This window comes from Glandiceps talaboti, chromosome 10, assembly GCF_964340395.1.
Source record: "Glandiceps talaboti chromosome 10, keGlaTala1.1, whole genome shotgun sequence".
Classification (NCBI taxonomy): domain Eukaryota; kingdom Metazoa; phylum Hemichordata; class Enteropneusta; family Spengelidae; genus Glandiceps; species Glandiceps talaboti.
Genome location: NC_135558.1, coordinates 4410513 through 4432341, shown reverse-complemented (window position 1 = coordinate 4432341; position 21829 = coordinate 4410513). Strand labels below are relative to the sequence as shown.

General features: G+C 35.1%; 1 protein-coding gene across 1 annotated transcript in view; it reads right to left on the bottom strand.

Annotated features, from left to right (window-relative positions):
* Positions 1-9870: 9870 nt before the first annotated feature.
* Positions 9871-21829, bottom strand: part of LOC144441094 (protein O-mannosyl-transferase 1-like) — a 63069-nt gene continuing 51110 nt past the window's right edge. Inside the window, exon 18 of the mRNA XM_078130624.1 lies at positions 9871-12328. Coding sequence (XP_077986750.1) covers positions 12145-12328 — 184 coding nt within the window. The 3' untranslated portion in view covers positions 9871-12144. The remainder of the gene's footprint in view (positions 12329-21829) is intronic.

The following is a 21829-nucleotide window of genomic DNA, read 5'->3' as shown; positions in this document are numbered from 1 at the left end:
TATGTATATGTGTGTGTGTGTGTGTGTATGTATGTATGTATGTATGTATGTATGTATGTATGTATGTATGCATGCATAGTATAAAACACTTTAAATTATTTGACTCACAGTAAAAATGTTAGCTTTCATGCACTTTTACCTGTAAACTCACAATCTATAAACCATATACCCCATAACATACGTAAAGTGTCAAGCGATAGTGGAGAGATACTAAATAAGGTAATTATCGTGTACTTCCTTGACGTAAATGCTTTAACATACACCCATGCAAGCACAATATAAATTTGATGTATCATTTCGATTGTGGGCGTTAACTGGGAACATATATTTAGGATATACAACTGATAAGCCACAAATTAAGAGGGATAGAGTTATAGCAATGACATCGACATGTTAATAGTATTTGCCCAATCGGTCTGCTGAAAATGTGAAAATGTAAGGACACGCAATATGTAATATATATGCTTTGATCATGAACTTTTTTACACTATAGTTTGAATATACCAACCGATCCATGGTTCACGACTATGTTTCATACAAATAAATTGAGGGGAAAAGTGACACAAGTAGGAGTTGAAAATACATATCCTGAATTCTAGTTAGTGTAGGATGTGCAGCTGAGCTAACACGTCAACTGGTAGTTTTTGGGCATTCGTCCAGTGTGTCCCTCTATTGTTACACACACACACACACACACACACACACACACACACACACACACACACACACACACACACACACACACACACACACACACAGAGAGAGAGAGACAGAGAAACATACAGACTGAGAAACAGAAAGATAGCCAGCCAGCCCGACGAGATACACACACACACACAGACATAGACACAGACAGACAGACAGACAGAGACCGAGACAGATACAGAGAGACAGAGACTGGGGTAGACAGAGACAGTGACAGACATACAACAGAGGTAGTCAGACAGACAGTGACAGGCAGAAAGACAGACAGACAGAGACAGAGACAGAGCGAGAAAAAAAACAGTATAACGACGACACCACCATCGCCACCGCCAACGACGTTACTAAATACTGGATGGATTTGAAGTTCAGACAAACTATCAACCTACATGTAGAGTTTGCCACTACAACACCGTTCTTTTAAAATAAATGGGATTATTTTTAAAAATCGCAGTTCAAACTATAATCAAGTGGTATTGACTGGATAGGGAACACATTGGAACAGTTTCGTTAACAAGTAAAACAAGTATGAAAGCTGTTATACACAGCAGAACTGAAAGCTGAAAACTCATTCAAATTCTTATACCCTTACACCTGGATTATGTGTTACCATTGTGGTAGATTGTGCTTAACAAATAGGGGTAGCAAGACTTTACAACCGAACGCAGGTGATGTTTATAAGCATGTAAATGATTAAAATATGCAGGCCACGTGAATTTAAACATATACTAACCATTGCTAACCTTTGAGCTGCTAGAAACTGTAATTATTGTTCAAAACTTATTTCACTAATGGGTTCTTCCTCGTGTATTCACCTGCTACAACTGTCTCGTTGGTTAACCCTTTGTGTTTATCATTGTTAAGAAAAGTAAAGTATACGTAGGAATTGTGTAGGCAGTCCATGTATAAGGGTAAATCTCTGTTATGTACGAGTGGTGTTTTACTTTATGGTTTACCAATTACGACAACCCGAATCACATGTTACAGTGATCATTTTATCATACTAAATGGAGTGAAGTATCGAATAATTTCTTTCTCCTTCAGTTTCATAAAACGCTCGTTGGTCGGGGGTGGGGGGAATCAAAACGCATAGAAAAGCTGCTATCAGCGAATTCTTGACACGCTGTTCAGTGACCTATCACATCTATCGATCGTTAACCATGTATGATGGATTCAATATTCATTTTATATCCATTACACACACCGTAAGGTATAGGTAAACTAATTGGTTATGAAATCTGTAAATGTCTTAACCATGTATTGTGATATTCAGACTGATATACGTACCTACTGGTATGGAAGCCCAGAAGTGCAGGTGAACGGTACATCTAACTTGGTAACTAGGTTCAGTTCTCTTGGTAGGATGTAGCTGATAGGGCCCTGGCTACCACATGCTTAACTTGTATTTTCAACATTCTAACATTTTATCATTCAATTTTATCCTTTTCATCTGCGTGTGTCCTGTTTTAATTAATCTGCTGAGCTGCAGTGAACCTCTTGATTAGCCTGTCCGGTTTCTGTTTAGTCTGCCTGGCACATCTGTTAATTGTATAGACAACAAAAGGATAAATCACAAACATAGTATCTATAAGGATGCAGTTAATAACATTGGTTTATCGAAGACAGTTTTAGTTTAGCCCTATTATGAAATAATTCAATCAAATGCTCACACAAATCGATATCATGATAATTAATCAAATGTACACACACACACACACACACACACGTGTGTGTACATACAAACAAACATATACATACACCTCATCCAAGAAATTAGGAAGTCATAAGAAGTAACTCCGAGTTTCATGCATTTGCGATCAGACCTGCTTGCTTCTAATATTGCATTGAGCACTGTTCTCACCAGTGAGACGCATCTATCTTTGTATATATTCCTACATAGGTATCATACATGCAACTGATTCATTTCAATATTAAAAGAAAAAGAGCTACACTTGTTGAACCTGGCGACCTTAATAAATATCAACAGTCACTTTTATTAGTAACTTCATTTTAGAGATCTATCAACCATAGTAAAATTTTACACTGAATATCGTGTTTATTATCTCCTGGAGTATGCCATCTTCATGGTGAAAAAAAATCATCAGATGATTAGTAACGAAGAAAGAATATTTCCTTGTTTTATGTCTACAGAAAAACACTATTTTTGGAATTGTTAATACCTTATCCCATTCGTTTTGAGATTTACTTCAAATAACGTATTCAAAGGAAGGAACAAAAGAGCTACAATTCAACAAAATATTACTATACTGTTGATGATCTGATTACGACCTAATGGAGGTGTTGTATTGCGTACCCTATCTTCACAAACATCTGTTTCAAAAAATATCAGACCCTATTGACTCATGTACATCCCTATTTTCTGAAGTTGTATATTTCAAAAATCAAGTTGGTGTAATTTCATGGTATGCCAAGAGAAATTCACTACTTTGTATGTTAAACTCTATACCCTCAAATAGAAAATGTTGGAATTATCCTATTTGGGACAATTCTTCCAATAAAGGTTAAAGGTCAATTAATAGATCGTAAAATAGTTCTGTATGTTTTACTTCCAATGTTTTGAACAATTCCTGAATATGTTACAAAGTCTCAAGTCATCAATTGTGGACAAGTCTCGTCATACTACAAAGAAATAAATATATATCATGTCAACAATTACTAAATGAATTAATGCTCGCTGCAGGCCTTTTCAAGGGCAGTAGTTTATCTAGTGAGTGATTTCCCGTGTTCGTAATAAGCACAAGCTTAAAGTTATAAAAACATATGCATAAACAAGCAGACGTTTGGAAGCTAGACTTAAAACTTAATCTAAGCTGAAAATGTCTTCAATGTACGATGAATAATTATAAATAATACTATTATATTTGTAACCTTAAGCGTCCAAAGTAATGCTTCTCACCACCGACTGATTGAAAGTATAATTTTATTTCTACAATTCATAGGCTTTGCCTAGTTGCACCAAAGCATCATTCCATTACCTTGAAACCAACAGTAAAACATACAGCTAAAATCAATAATTAATCACAATAATACATTTTACGCATACATTTTTGAAAGACTGAATTTCTATATTTTATTTCTGTGATACTTCTATTTTTAAACTGATGCAGTATTGATATTAAACTTATGCATTCGGAATGGTATAAGTTTATACCCCATAGTTTACTCAGTGCCAAACATTTGCTGAGCGACGCGACCTTTCAACAATATGATCGGAGAAGATATTGAATTGCAGTACTACGGCGTTCAGTAATATTTGCACCGTCTTTGATAAACACGTTATGCGTCATTTATCACTTCTTAACATCAAAATTATGATTTATTGAAACTGGATGGATATTGGCATTCGTATGACGACAGGCATATATATCTGATATGCCCCTTCTCAACGAGCAATGATCTTTTTAATGGCTTTAGAAAAACATTCAGAAATCCGCAGATTATCCCACCATGTATGAAGTTCAAGGTTCAACCACACATTTCTCATGCGTCATCACGCTTCCAAACTTCATTCCCATTTTCAAAGAAGGTAAAGGTAGGCACGAATATAAATCTGGGTTTGATTCCTTCATAGATGGATCAAAATGATTATTTGATGTATTGTCATGTGCTGTCTTACATTATGTAATTATGAATACAAACTACGTCAGATGAGATAATCGATCTGAAACTGCGCCATTCAAATGTAACACACCTGGCATATGTAGTACTTCCCCGCAAAACCTAAATCCTATTTGGCGTATTCCCTATCAATCAGTTAGATTCGATTTGCCTTAGATTAGAGGACGGATTTCATAATTGTGGGAGTCTTTCAAGTTTCTTGTACATTAAAGGGCACAGGCTGAGTTTATCTGTCTTTGGGATGTAATTTTTTCTACACATTAATAGGTACTCACAGTATTCTACTTACTAATGTATGCTTAACTATCATTTGCAACTGACTGAACTCAAATCTGGTATTAAGATAATATCATAACTAGGCAAAGCCCATAAGCTCGCGCAGGGTAGATTCATTTGTGACCGGCTGCCTGGGCCAGGGTTGATACACTTGATTTGGGTCATTTTCCAGGGGTTTTGACCATCAAAGTTTATGTTATTGAATGACATCTAATTCTCTGACATCGACGAGAAGTAAAGAAAGTCAACACTCTATGTGGTTGTTGGTTTCAAAAACCATCATAGCCATTAGATTAATATTGTCCATTTTCAATCAGCCAACTTATCATAGACCCTCCACCGACGTACGTTGGTCTTTGGACAAATGTTTTGTTGACATGTTGCCGAACATTACGATTTCTCAGTTCAACTCGATGATTTAGGAATGTTACTGTACCAACAAACATAGGAAAGTAGTTATTCTTTTTAGAACATGTACAAAAATCTATTATCGACAATATAAATATCAAAACCACACTTCCACAACCCGGAAATTAAACTGCGCTATGTCATCAGTGGTCCGTATCGCGTACCGCCATGCATCAAACTTCCAAATAGTGTAACAATTTCTCCTTGAGGTACAGTGATGCCTCGATACTCGTTACAATGTTACGATAATCGTGCCAACATGCCTACTGTTACAATATTGCAATGCATGGTGATGTTATGTCGCCTATGCTATATGACGATACGGTAGCGCGTGGAGAATGCACGTAGAATTTGCACGAAGTATATGGAAGGCGCATGCGTAGTCACTGTGCGCCGCAATGCATCCCTGGGAGAACCACCAATTTTTTTCGCATAGTATATACGACGCGCATGCGTACTAGCCATTGAGCCGAAACGCAGCAGCTTCGCTGCCGCTGCGCGAGCTATAACTTATAAACGATCCAATGATGTAATTCATTATAGGTACCAAAAATATAGAGAAATCCTTACTAGTGTATGCAATCAACAGTTCTAGGAATGACACACCGCAAATGGTAATGTCATAGAAGGGATGCATCAACATAAACATTATTAGAATCCAAGTATTTTGTAAGGATTTGCAACTATTTAAATGAAAAGCTTATAAACTTCATCGTCGCAAACCACGACCGTTTTACGGTACCTTTCTTAACGACCCGGTCCCTATTTCAAAGAAATAATAGCGCTGGTTTGCGAGAATGATAAACTCAGCTTGTGCCACATTATGTTTAAGTGGCAACGTGTCGTTGGGGGTTCGATACACTATATTCCCATTCATCGATCACAAACCCATGTACATATACATATTCACCTCCGAAATATATTGTACAAGTGCATCTTTGTTGAGAAATTTATCTATTTTCTCAATGTTCTGGACACAATCATATGAACTTTAAACTACAATTTTGTAATCGTGTAATTCAATGTTTCTTCTTAAATTACAAATGCAGGAAGGAGTTGAATAACCTTGCTCTGAAGTATTTTTAAATTACTTACTATCAAATGTGTACATACTTGTAACCGAGGTGACGAACAAGTGCCACATGAATATATTTGGGCACTTCAAGAATATAATATTTTTTTAAAGAGCTTGTTTCTTTATTTACGTGTATTTTTACCTGATAACAAGAATTAGGTCCAGGTTAAATAAATGTATCGAAAAGTCACCCAGGTCTTCAGAAAAAGATTAAACTCTCAATATATAGCAAGTCCATTAAAGACATGAATTGCTTGGTCTACGACCGTGCAGTATTCAACTCAATCCCGTCAAAACATTTCAGGATTTCCCACTGGTCAAGTAGTGTTCAACTACCTTGTGAATGTCCTTGTGAGAAACTCTGTCATCACCTGTGTGGATAACACAGTGTGCGATTTCCTCGTAATCCGACTGTACATCCCCAGGCATTCGTATAAACATGTGAACATCTTCAATGGCTTATACATTAAAACTTAAAAAGTACTATCCAGGGCAACTTGATATTAACGGCTTAACTGTAAGAGCCAATTTATCAACAACATGTTAAAGTGTGACAAATATCACTTGCTGGTACTTTTTATATATATTTCTTTGCAAGAACAAAATGAACAGTTACTGTACAAAGGGTTACACGACAGACAAAACAGAAGGGTTTAGAATACACCAAAAGGATACATAAATACATCAGAAAATGCTATGGTACTTACACATCAGTGTTTGGGTGGACTATAACAACACACACAACATACATATACATATAAGTGTGAACTGTTGAATAAAATATAATATTGCATACTAATAAATGAAAACATGTATAGAAAGGATAGGAGGAAATTATATATATTTTCTGAGCAGTAAATCTTGTGATTTCTCCATAGGGCGTCCATGATTGAACTGGAGAGAATAAATGTCTTCCGTGGCTAGGAGACCTAATGGCAATTTGCTTTCCGTTTTACAGGATGACTTATTGTTTTCCAATCTATTGACTTTACAACGTTCAGGAATGAGAATATTATGTACTCAATCCATTGGGAAATGACATCTAGGAAATCCCAAGTCGACATTTTATGAAGCTTCTTGGGGCATACGATTCGAATGTTAATATTTCATCAAAAGTCGATTCCCATATACGATGTACAGTGGAGCTGATGCCCAGGGAAAAAGAGTATTGAACAGAACTCTCATAGTGTGGTCCGTTTGTGACAAACAATAGTATATACATGTACGCCCACAGAGAATAAAATCAATGATACCCAATTCAGTTTGTAATCATATAAATAAAAAAACGATATTTTAACATTTCTTGGCATATAGCTCGTTCAATGTAACCCAGATTTCAAAATCATATGCTCAAATATAGCCATTAGAGGTGATTTAAATCTAATGTTTGCTTTCAGTTGTCACTCTCGATGCCAATAGTAAAACTGCATGTGTGCGATGATCGATTCTAGATCAGGATTCGATATTCACTAGAACACTTCTTTAATGGCTTATATAAATTTACAAACGAGATGGGGACGGGACCATTGACATCACTTGCACAAATACATTTATACAGGAATCAGAGGGACTATTGTCGGTTTTTCACATTATAGACCTATGTTCTGTCAATATAAGTGGGTGAATGTAATATTCTGGACGCTTTAACATCAGTTGGCAAACTTATAAATGTACAAAGCTCTCCCAGTCCAAATAGTTCTTGAAGTTTATTGCATATATGTCTTCAATGAAACGTCTACCAAGATATCATCCATCTAATATATGTTTTCCTTCAGCTGAGTAAAATATGAGTGACATAGGGGGTCCTTTACGTCATAAGTAGGTTATGAGTTTACTTTATGTTCTGTTTGCACGCATACAACTTGGCTAGTACATAGTACATTACATGTATCACATACCCAGTATCGATTCCAATACAATATTCAATGGAGAGACGCACAATGAAATTGAACCCGGGCGTATCTCGCCCTGGTACACTTTTGCCCAAATATGGCTCATCTATACCAGTTCGATGAGTCTTTGCTCAGTGAGTTAGCTTTGTTAATTTCTTCACTATTTGTACGTTTTTGCGAATAAAAATAGTAGTTCACTACCAATTTATGCGATTATGTAATTCAAATGATGTTTCCGTGTCACCACATGGGGTATATGATATACCTTTCCGGCCCGGAATGGGTTTTTCTGACCTCGGTAGTACGGCTTACGGGTCCTCCTAAAATCGGACACTTCCGCCGAACAACCTCGGTCTGCAAACCCATATCTGAACCGTAAAGATTAATCATTCTGTCACAGTTCACATCTTTACATGTTTCTGGATACTTAAGGAATAACTACAGACAGGTTTACTTGATTTTCTACAAAGCGTTATTCATCATACACTTGTACAAAATTTTAATTCTTACCGCGAATACTGCTTGTGGACACACCTTATGTAAGTTATTTCAGTGAGAAGAATACTGTGAAGTTACCAAACCTGATAAACTTGTATACTATGTGAAGTCCGATTGCGATAAAAACTACACGAACAATGCACCTCAGTACAGTAATGATATAGAAACCAAGAAGAACTTGACAAAGTTAGTTTTAAATATACAATGTAAGATCTGGAAAGCTATGCAGGAAATTGCTAGTTAACAGACATGATTGAACAGGATAATTAGCTGTGAAAATAACATGTTCCAATCATGCTTACTTCCTAGTATCATTGACGGTAATATCTAGTCAGTACAGTGATTTCAAGTAAATTACACATAAAAATAAAACAAGGAATCAATCTACTGCTGAACAGTTGGATTCTTTGATGCATCTGAAAAGTGTTTTTTTCAACATTGAACATGTTTAGTCAGAAATAGTTGCAACATAACCGCATGCATGAGGGGTTGTACGATATCTACTAGTGCACAACTAAGGCAGGCAATAGGTCTTTTATAACAGCAAATTCCAAGGCACATGTTCTTTCCAGAGTAAAAAAAACATTTGTGCTACTGTAATAGTGCCCTAGGGAATAAAAAAAAATTATATTGCCCTCTGTATGCAAATTGAGGTCACCATGGGTCACTAGATTATACCACGTGATACGGTCTGAGCCAATCACTAAAGGCTGTATAAAATGATGTGTTATAATGACTTATGGGAAACGGGTGGCATAAATAGGTTTGTCAGTTTTACTTGCAATGCTTCTTTGTGTTGAAAAAGAATATATTCCATCTTTATAGTTAAATTACAAAAAATCCATGCATAATAGTTCATCCAATGCTTACACCAAGGCATACCATTTTGCCATCTGATAAGCATACAGAATAGCCACTATTAAGACAGAATCAACTCTATAACAGAACATTGACACACGAGTGCAAGTATGGCATACATGGGGTATGTATAGGAGTGGTTGCGGTGTTCTCTGGAGAGTGAACGAGCAGCAGAAACATCACAAGCATACATGAAAATAATCGAGTACCTACACTGCAGGGGTTCTGTAATTGTTACATATGTTTACTAAACAGAAATTTCGGTAAAAATCATGTTTTGCAATCACATGATTTTGTGTACAAGGAACGATTGTGCACTCCTTTAATTGTAGAAATGTATGCAATAATGTTTACAGTATTGCACTAAAGTGAAAATACCAGCAGTATGTGCATGCAACCTATATAATGATTTTTTTAATGAACTGCTAGGTTCATGGTCAAATCATAAATCAATTAAACACCACCTTTAAATGGTTCTTCTCTGTATGAAATGTTCAACTGATAAATTCCCCAGGGAATGCGATTCTGTGTTGCAAGTCATGGAGAGATGTCAGTTGTAACCATACATTGTGTTGGAATCCAATTTGAAAGTTTGATGACAAATTCATTTCCGTTGAGGTTAATGTACCTGATTGCAGATAATTGATTTGTCTACTCAAATACAATAACCTGATTTCGTTATTGAATTATTCAATTATTTCCAACAGACACAGAACCATTTGCTAATACAACTTGTAAGATGACACTATAAACTTATTGCATGTCTTAAATTAAAGTAAAATCTATCAGCTATACACAATAAACTTGAATAACTCGATAAATGATTCTTTATTGTGAATGTTGCCATGACTACATGAAATGATACAAGTGCTGTTTATGTGTGAAGCAATAAGATAACTGTTTCTCCAGGTATACTTATAGCAAACTGGTACGGAAGATAATGCTCTCTGTAAACATACTTACGGTTAGCTGGTATTGAGGGTAACTGTCTCTCTAGGTTACCTTTGCTAAGTTGGCATGGAAGATAACTGTCTGGACAGGTTTACCATTGGTTAGTTGGTATAGAGGGTACCTGTCTCTACAGGTTTACCTTTGGTAAGCTGGTATAGAGGGTAACTGTCTCTACAGGTTTACCTTTGGTAATCTGGTATACGGGGTACCTGTCTCTGCAGGTTTACCTTTGGTAAGCTGGTATAGAGGGTAACTGTCTCTACAGGTTTACCTTTGGTAATCTGGTATACAGGGTACCTGTCTCTGCAGGTTTACCTTTGGTAAGCTGGTATAGAGGGTAACTGTCTCTACAGGTTTACCTTTGGTAATCTGGTATACGGGGTACCTGTCTCTGCAGGTTTATCTTTGGTAAGCTGGTGATAGAGGGTAACTGTCTCTACAGGTTTACCTTTGGTAAGCTGGTATAGAGGGTACCTGTCTCTATAGGGTTACTTTTGGCAAGTTGGTAAAGAGGGTAACTGTCTCTCCAGGTTTACCTTTGGTAAGCTGGTATAGAGGGTAACTGTCTCTACAGGTTTACCTTTGGTAATCTGGTAAAGGGGGTACCTGTCTCTGCAGGTTTATCTTTGGTAAGCTGGTGATAGAGGGTAACTGTCTCTCCAGGTTTACCTTTGGTTAGCTGGTATAGAGGGTAACTGTCTCTGCAGGTTTACCTACAGTTAGCTGGTTTCGAGAGTACCTGTCTCTGCAGGTTTACCTTTGGTAAGCTGGTATAGAGGGTACCTGTCTCTATAGGGTTACTTTTAATGGTAAAGAGGGTAACTGTCTCTCCAGGTTTACCTACGGTTAGCTTGTTTCGAGGGTACTTGTCTCTGCAGGTTTACCTTTGGTAAGCTGGTATAGAGGGTACCTGTCTCTGCAGGTTTACCTACAGTTAGCTGATTTCGAGGGTACCTGTCTCTGCAGGTTTACCTTTGGTAAGCTGGTGTAGAGGTAACTGTCTCTATAGGGTTACTTTTGGCAAGTTGGTAAAGAGGGTAACTGTCTCTCCAGGTTTACCTTTGGTTAGCTGGTATAGAGGGTAACTGTCTCTCCAGGTGTACCTTTGGTAAGTTGATATGGAAGATACCTGTCTCGATAGGTTTATCTTTGGTAAGTTGGGATGGAAGATAACTGTCTGTATAGGTTTACTTTTGGTAAGTTGGGATGGAAGGTAAGTGTTAGTATAGGTTTAGCTTTGGTAAGTTGGTATGGGAGATAAGTGTGTAGGTTTACCTAAAGATGGTAAGCTGGTAAGGAAGATATCTGTCTCTGAAGGTATACCTAGTACCTATGGTAAGATGGTAAGGAAGATATCTGTCTCTGAAGGAATACCTATGGTAAGTTGGTATGGAAGATATCTGTCTCTCCAGGAATACCTATGGTAAGTTGGTATGGAAGATATCTGTCTCTGAAGGAATACCTAGTACCTATGGTAAGTTGGTAAGGAAGATATCTGTCTCTCTAGGAATACATATGGTAAGTTGGCATATAAGATATCTGTTTCTCCAGGAATACCTATTGCAAGTTGGTAAGGAATATTACTGTCTCTCCCCGCATGCCCATGATAAGTTGGTAAGAAGGTAACTGTCTCTTCTGGTTTTACAGGATGACTTTCTACATGCATAACGGCCATCAGATTGTAAAGGTAAGTCTTCTTGTTACCCGACAACATTGGAACATGTCTACGATGCATTTTGGTACTAGCTTTATTATAATAAATAGGCTCATATTTTGCGGTTATCACTTGTTTATCACTTTAGTATTTTCAAAATCCTAGCGGGTTTCAAACACTTTTTAAGGAGCCTAATAGGACAGTTTCCCATGTTGTAAAAAAGCCCATGAATCCATCCACTGACAATGTTCTATTTCCTTTTCTGATAAAGACCGAGAACCATATGTAAATGGACTGAATTGTATAAAGGTCAAGACAACCTGAGTACACCATGCCAACAATATCCAAATGAACAGTTGTTGCTGGATAGAAGACCTGTAGGTAAAAAAGAAGAAACAAAGTTTGTAGAAATACATTTTAAAACAAGCATTTTTCAACAGTTACCAAACATGAGGTACTTCAATGTTAGAACCTCACCTTGGCAATTGGGAGTACATCAGAACTTTTTTTATTGTTTGTTATAAAGTGTAGTGTCTAGTCCCACCACAGTCGCATAACAGAGTGTACATGTTAAAGTGTAAGATCTTGTTCGACTACACATAGTTAACACAATGTACATGTTATAAGAACCAGTGTTTGAAAAATGATAATGATTTTTGATGAGTTGTCTCTTCCTCAAAAATCCTCAAACTCATTTTTTTTCGGTAAAAACTGATTATCGTCATCTCTTGATTGCTGTGTAAGTTCTCTATATTGTACATTATACAAAGAAAGAGTTAGTGGGTTTGAATAACCTTGTATTTGGCATATGGGTTTCTGGATGATGCATATACAAAGATAACAATAGGGATGGGTAGGTAAGTGAATAAATATTCAAAAAAATATGCAAATATGCCTAGCAACAGGACCATGCCCATAGCAATGGCTAAATGGTTTGTATTGCAAAGATGAAAACTGGAAAGGGTGTGCAAATTAATAAAGATTCCAAAAATGCATGCAAATATGCCGAGCAACAAGACCACAACCATATCAACAGCCAACTACAGTTGTGCTACAGTGCCATTAGCAGTATTTTATTAGCATGTATCAATAGGTATCAGATAAAGTGTCGCTTTCGTGTATATCTAGGAAGTTTGTTAAATTATTGATTATTACAATGAATTATTTTGTGACTAGGTCTCTACTTGTTGAGAAGGGATGCATTATTAATCTCCTAAGTTATCATAATTGTTAAATTTTTTAGAAATAGTATATCGTACATTTAGTTCTGTCTATGAATTATCATATTTCAGGTACAGCGTATACAAATTTGACCTTTTTTCCAGAAACTTTACAAAAAAAAACCAGACACTTTTTACTCCAAATCTAAAAATGTAATCTTAGTTAACTACATTTGTATATGTTAAATAGTAAAGATACATGCCGACTTGAGTAACCTTGGAATCCTAGTTGTGTATGATACCTCTTATGTTAAAGTGACCTTGTCAGAACACCTACTATATTGGACAAATCAATGTTAGACCTGCTTTACAAAACCATGATTAGGTATGCATCTAGTGTGCTAACATTGGCTCTACAATGTGATCCATTGTGCTCCAGCTGCCAGGTGTTTACATGGAATAGCCCATCATTCTGCAATAGTCTCATGAACAAGTATATTTGTAAGTCATTGATTTTTTGGTGACAGTGGACTCTGTATATTTTGAGATCAATACATCATAAAATGATGTCACCTAGAGAACTAATTCACAAGATTACATGGTGTAATGTTTCACAGTATAAAAGCTCTATATCTAAAAGGTATTCGTTGTGCATATACTTGTGAATGTTACAACTACATTTACGATGACTGCTGGGTTTGTCAGCAGTATAACTTGGAAATATTACAACTGTATTTAAAGACTACAGCTGGGTCTATTACAGAGGTATAAATTTTAAATGTTACAACTGCATTTAAGACAACTGCTGGGTCTGTTACAGAGGTATAACTTGGAAATGTTACAACTGCATTTAAGACAACTGCTGGGTCTGTTACAGAGGTATAACTTGGAAATGTTACAACTGCATGTAAGACAACTGCTGGGTCTGTTACAGAGGTATAACTTGGAAATGTTACAACTGCATGTAAGACAACTGCTGGGTCTGTTACAGAGGTATAACTTGGAAATGTTACAACTGCATTTAAGACAACTGCTGGGTCTGTTACAGAGGTATAACTTGGAAATGTTACAACTGCATTTATGATGACTGCTGGGTCTGTTACAGAGGTATAACTTGGAAATGTTACAACTGCATGTAAGACAACTGCTGGGTCTGTTACAGAGGTATATTAAACTTGGAAATGTTACAACTGCATTTATGATGACTGCTGGGTCTGTTACAGAGGTATAACTTGGAAATGTTACAACTGCATTTAAGACAACTGCTGGGTCTTTTATAGTAAGGGTATACTTTTGTGTCAATGTTTTCCTAAACTTTACATAACTCTTCAGCACAGTACACGAGACTGATCCTCTGAATAATGGTAATTACACACAATTTCTGCTGCATACCCACTATATCACAAATTTTGAATTTAATTGTTACTTTTATTATTCTAAAATTTACTTAAAGTTTTCTATTAATTAAAATTCAGAAGATCGATATTATACTCTCAATTATAACTGCACTCCAATTTAATATGAAATCCACATTTCAGATTGGGCCAATTTCCATAAGGTCAAAAGCTTATGGGCCTTGGTAATATGAATGTCCTTTTTAATTTACCACATTATGACAAATTCTATACATTAACATTTAATACATCAAATAAATCAACAATCCACTATTCCATTGAAATACTGAGGATAACTTTCCAGAGAGAAAAGTCACCTCTTGGATCATGTGCAATGTAATGCATGAACATGTTCATGTGAAGCTGCAATTATCAACTAGTACATTTCCACACCATTATTCAGTGTGGTGATTATAAGTAGGTAAAATCTACATTAAATTTCCCTGTAATTTCATCAAAATTATGGTTTTTGCACTGTGTATGGATAACTTTCAATTATTAATGTTACCATGAAAGAACTCTCTGTTACCAGGGTTGCCAACCTTAGCATTAGACTGCCATAAGCCATATTGCTTTCATGCAAAATTTCACAATAATTGCATTATGCCTGTCTGACATATAGCACTATCAGATGATCTGTACTCTGACGTCTTTATTACATGGCCTTACTAATGTTTTCAGTTGACTGCATTAATGGTGTGACATTCAAGTGGCCTATACATATATCGTAAATCCTTTTATCCTAAAGCTTGTATACAACAATACTTGTTTGTGACAAATTTCCTCAAAGGTAATCACACTACTGACTTTAATACAAAGATTCATTTCACTTTAATCAGTGAAATATTGTCCTTTGACTTGATACGGCATGAAATATAATATCTGCATTCTGGTGATAGAGCCCACTCATGATGAATCAAACTTTGGAAACTGATATCAATATGAAATGAAATACTCTGATTTTTACATGCCAGATTTGCACATTTTTCCTCCAGGACTTATCCTTATTATGAAAAGAAACTATTGTGATCAACCTTCTGATCAAATGTCTGAAAGTAACCTAGCACATGCACAGACTTTCAGACTAAAAGTTTGTAGCAATCATTGCACTCTAGAGCAAACTGATTATATGTATCTAGTATACAAAGAGATAGTAATAAAGAATGTCCCCATTGGTCATGAGTTTTGTATCTGTCCTGCTGTGGTCATATGTATATGTAGCTCATATACAACTGCTAACATCAGACCATGGACAAATGGGGCCTGTTACAAACAGGGAAAGTAAAGAACTGAACTAGATTAATGACAACTGATACAGTATGGTGGAAATACATACTTGGCGCTAATACTTCTTGATGTGTTTCCTTTTAATGTTGGGATATCAATTTTTTCATTCCAATGTGTAAACATGACCATTTTAAGACATTCTTTGATACAATGTCCCATCATTAAAATTCAGATTTCCATTTACAAATAAACATGGCTAAATTAAAAATGTTGTGGCAAACAGACTTTTAATAGATGGCATTAAAAATATTTTGACAAAATAAACTCAGGTTGCAATAAAAATATTCTTCAGTCAAATAAAATTGGTGGAACTGAAACAGATATAGTCATAGGTTTTATGGTGTGTAACTTTAGTCTTTACACAGTGTGTGACTACATGCTGTATTCAATCAATCAGTAGTGACACAATTTATCACGCAGGCTGTCAATTTGCAATAACTTTTGAAGGGGATCAGGGAAATAGTGTAAGAGTGGATGTCAGCAATGTGTGTCTTTACATCTGACCCTTGACAGATTGGTATATAAAAAACATTAGTAATAGGAAATGTCAAGGAATTGCAGTGTCATTACTGCCACTGTAAGTATGATGCATTGAGCGTAGACGACCTGAAATTAAGTTGAAATTTACCAAACACTTGTATTATATGACTTAATAACAAATGATTGGCGACTCATTAAACATTGTTGAGTACATATAAAAGAAAAGTCATTGCAGTCAAGACATTCTCAGGACTGCCTTCATTTAATGGATCACGTATCACATTTTCCATCTAAATATCTTCATATTGCTTACTTTGCTTAATGACATGTACATGATATATACATATATGTGGATGTATTATGATGGTCCAGGAGCATACAGCATACAGGTTAGAAGACTATTTTCACAAATCATTGACATCCAGTCATGTTATCAAAATTAACTTAGGCCTAAAAAAGTAATTGTTTGGTTCTGGTTACCCGACCCCACCTAGCTTTTCACTGCCCACCCTAAACTTATTTTTACGTATTCAAGAAAAAAGTAATATAATCGCAAAAATTTGGAAGTTTCAGGAGAAATAGTGGATGCGGAAAATGACATCAACTTAAAAAATCCAATATAAAACTGTTCTTCCAACCTGTAATAGCTGTACATCTGATAGGAAGAAATAAATAACACAAACATCATATGGAAAACAATGGAAAACCTGAACTAGACACTCACACATGAAAAAATATATATAATAAAATAAAAATTAAAAAATCTACCAACCCCATCTATTCTAAAATTGAGTGTAATCGGAACCACACAATTTTTTATTAGGCCTTATCTGTATATTATCCACAGTTTGTTACTCATCCCTTTTTTAGCACCTGGAGCTCTCCATAGAATGAGCACATTATATAAAGTTTAACTCTTTATCATCATCATCATCATCATCATCATCATCATCATGATTACGTATACTTGTACATGTACTAGCACAGGACCATGTAAAGTTATTGAAATATTACATTCAACAACAGCGCAATAATTGACTTTATTCTGGAATAATCTGATGTATAAAACACTTTGAATTTCATACCTGGTTAATACTTTTAACTTATCGGGCTTGAACATATTCAATTTTATCACAAAATTGATATTTGTAATACTGTATCAATTGATTAATGTGTTACACAATGTTTCATTTTCAATCCTTTTTTCACAAATTTCAAAAGACTGTCATTACAAGAAGATAACATACATTACAGTTTTCTTCATCTCATCACATGTACATTATGGAACACTTGTCAAGACATGGGGAATTTTGTGTGTATTGAACAGACGGAATCATCCGTAAGCTGATGATTTGCAGAAGTTTTGACTGAGACTATTGTATATATTGGTCAATGCAATCATTTCTTCTCTCTTCTATCACCTACATCTCTCAAAATACAAAATGTATGTAAGCCCTATAGGGAATTCATTTAAATCTGTACATGGCAATCTACATTTCAGTCAATGCATATTTCTCATCCTCCCTGGCTATCAACATTAACACTTACCAATATATTGCCAAATTGAATGATTGCTTACTGAAGAATCAGATAAAGCTGATAAATCATGGTCTGCATAATGGCTTGGCAAATCTCATGACAACTCTTGCATTCTATTTTACTGATCAAAATATGACAATTCTGGTTATAAGAAGATAATTCTAAGCTGAAACTTTCAATATCCCTCAAAAAAAGAGGTAACTAAATATATATATTGTTTTAATATGTTTTTGATGCCCTATCATAGACATTGGACAGTGTCTCCAACATCTATCTATGCTTATATTAAAGTCTGAAGACATACCAAAGATGTGGAAAGTTTGGTGCAAGTACACATCAGCTAATGTGTAGAGTACATTTCAGCTTAGGTGCAGAGTACACAACAGCCATTGTTTTGCCATTTTTTGTATTAAATAAGTATATACCAAACCCCATTCTCAGTTAAAATCAAGAAACCAAATCAGGGGGTCACCGGACAAATTCAGTTTTTCAAGTAAATAGATCCTGGTGGTGCATTCTGCCTTTGAATGATAGAATTCAAGTTACACTATCACTTTATAGCTTCTATCTACTATTTTCTAATAATCATTTGTCTACTGTGTGTTAGCAGATACAATCCGTATTTGATACGAATTGTGAAATTAAAGTTGACACGGGTGAGTAACTTCAATATTACTATGATATATAATTTGCTTAGGGCAACCAAATATTGTATAAAGTTCATTTAATTTGGTGTTTCGCATTGTTATCATATATATTGGGTCTAATGTCAACCTTAGTCAATTTATGTTTCATAGTTTCTTTAATTATGCCAAAAGAGTGAATCAATGAAAGTCTGACGTTTCTCTCTGTGGCATTCATCATCATACTTTTGTTAAAATTGTATGAGGCCTTCACATGGAAATTAAATCCAGTATCATAATATAATGGCAATCAAACAAACAATCTGTTTAACGGAAATCATATCTCCAAAGAATACATGTTTTAGGTTTAATGTACTTATACTGTCGGCTATAGAGTAACATGCTGTCTAATTTTTGTACAAATGTAAACCAGTAACAACAGTTCACAGTTTCAATTGTGAGCATAAATTTTATTTTATGTGTTTTCAAAAAATAAATCCCACGCATCAGAAGAAAGATACCCACCAGCATCCTGATAATGACCCAATATGTTTTGGCCCCTTTCCAAAAACATTTCTTTTGGTCCTACAGAAATCCTACAAGGTTGTAAATGAATTTTTACATGATTCCTACACAATTTTTAAGATAAATAATAGCATTAATATAGGGTGTTTGATAGAAACCACATAAGACTACTGATTCTTATAGACTTCTGATAGATTGCCCTAACAGAAACCTACACAATTATCAAAGTATTCTTATAGAATACTTCTAGACTGTCCTAGAGGAACCCTATAGGTTTACTTAAGAAGCCTTGTAGAATACTTCTAGAATATCCTAAAGGAACCCTACAGTATTATCAATGGATTCTTATAGAATACTTCTAGAATATCTTAAAGGAACCCTACAGTATTATCAATGGATTCTTATAGAATACTTCTAGAATATCCTAAAGGAACCCTACAGTATTATCAATGGATTCTTATAGAATACTTCTAGAATATCCTAAAGGAACCCTACAGTATTATCAATGGATTCTTATAGAATACTTCTAGAATATCCTAAAGGAACCCTACAGTATTATCAATGGTTTTTTATAGAATACTTCTAGAATGTCCTAAAGGAATGCCCTGAAGGATTCCTCAATTACCTATTCTATTCCTAAATGAATACATAGTTGTAATAAATGATTGGGCCTAAAAAAAAATAATTGTTTGGTTCCGATTACCCCCCCCCCCCCCCCCCCCAGCTTTTCACTGTCGATCCTAAACTTATTTTTACGTGTCCAAGAAAGAATAATAAAATCGCAAAAATTGTGAAGTCTCACAAGAAATAGTGGATGTGGAAACTGACATCAACTGGAAAAGACACTCTAAAACTTGTCTTCCAATCTGTAATAGCTGTACATCTGATAGGAAGAAATAAACAACACAGAGACCCTTCGGAAAACAATGGTAAACCTGAACTAGACACTCACACAGAAAAAAATATAATGAAATAAATAAAATAAAAAAATCTATCTACCCCACCTATTCTAAAATTGAGCGTAACCGAACCACACAATTTTTTTTATTAGGCCTTGTCTACTTCCTGTATTACATAGTATTCATGAAATAACAAATTTTGAATTGAATCCCACAAGAATGATAATGAAAGAAACATGATTTTGATTAATTACACTTGGGAAATCTAATATATTTTGCTTATCAAACAATTGCAACTTTCAAAATTACATGTCATTTTCTATCACTAAATACATTTGACCAAATGTGATCAAGCACACTAAGGTGGTACACATTTGCCTCTTAATATAATAATGTCACCTTTGTGCTATATTAAACAAAATTTGAAACCATACACAGAAGCCTGGGGGCAGTGTCTATTTGTGGCTAAAAATTGCAGGTCATCACTGTAGTTTAGATCTGAGAACTCTGACTGCATTGATGAAAACTTTAAATCATTTTTAAATCTACAATAATCACAAATAGTAACTGTTGAAGATGATGACATTCATCAAATGTCACTGACATGGGTAAAATAATCATAGAAGTTTTAAAATAAATCGTCGATTTACTAATTGCTTTTTCCACCTACAGGTATCAATAAATGCCTGCAGCTATCAGTAATAATTGAATAGTTTGATAGAACACAGCATGGTTCCATGATGGTAAATCTGTCAATACATCAGTCAAAATTTCAAAAAATGTTTACATTTCATTTTAACTTCAGTTGTGACGTAGGTTGTGTGTTAGCAACCATAATTTATGATGTCATCAGGTTAGGGGTCTCTATTTGATTTTAAATTCATTGTGTTGTTGAATCAACAATTAACTGCTTAAATGTACCCTATGTACATTTGTACTGTTTTGACTTATACTTAGACATATACTTACTTGCAATCCTAGCATACTATTTTGACTTGAAGGTACCAATCGAATCAAGACATGTTCTTACTTGCAATCCTAGCATACTATCATTTTGATTTCTGCACAAAAATGCACCCCTCCTAAATTTAAAGTTTAATCATTAACATGTTTATAAGGAATGTACAGATTCCAAATGCAAAATGTACATCATAAAGGAAGATACTTTTTGTTTATTGCTGGATATATATCAAACTATAGAGAATTCAGTAACAGACACTTGTACCACACTTTTCTGTAACATAACGTCTAAGATGTGCTAACAATATTGCTTAATTTTTTTCTGTTTCTCAATACCTGAATTTTCACCTGCCCTTCACATTTTGCTAAACAGTGCCTTCTTTGGTAAGAATAAGCAAGTGTCTGGACTGTTAGTGTTAACATCATCTACAGTCATGGCAGCAATGACAACACTTGTTCACGAACAGAGCATTTCTTTCACGAAGGGAGTTATTCAGGTAGGGGGCTGAAAACATGACAATTATGAACAGAAGTTTGGAAAGGGCTTGTTACCAGGAATCCAATAAAAAGAAGATAGAGAGGAGGAAAAGGAAAGGCAGCGAAACATGAAGATGGTTATTTATTTTTTTACTTTTAAAAAAAACAAAATTGACCGACCCATAGCTGCCATTGAAAAGTAACGAGAAACAGAAAAAAATAGGGATAAACTTATGTGTGTTATAAAAGGGCAGTACTGTAGCACAGTGTGTGAAAAAGATATATTATATTCAGCATATCATCATTGTCCTATATGTTTTTCACTAATTGAAGGCACTACATGTACACTTCTAAAATGACTGTTACAAATCACCCATCATTGTTTCCCAGAATTTTATGTCTACACTTTCAGAATAACAATAATGGTTTAATTTCACCAATCTATGGGGATCAAGGGAGTCAAATTGAAGTGGTGTATCCCATTAAGTGTCAAAAATATAGTGATGAAAATATTGATAATTCATGCAATAAA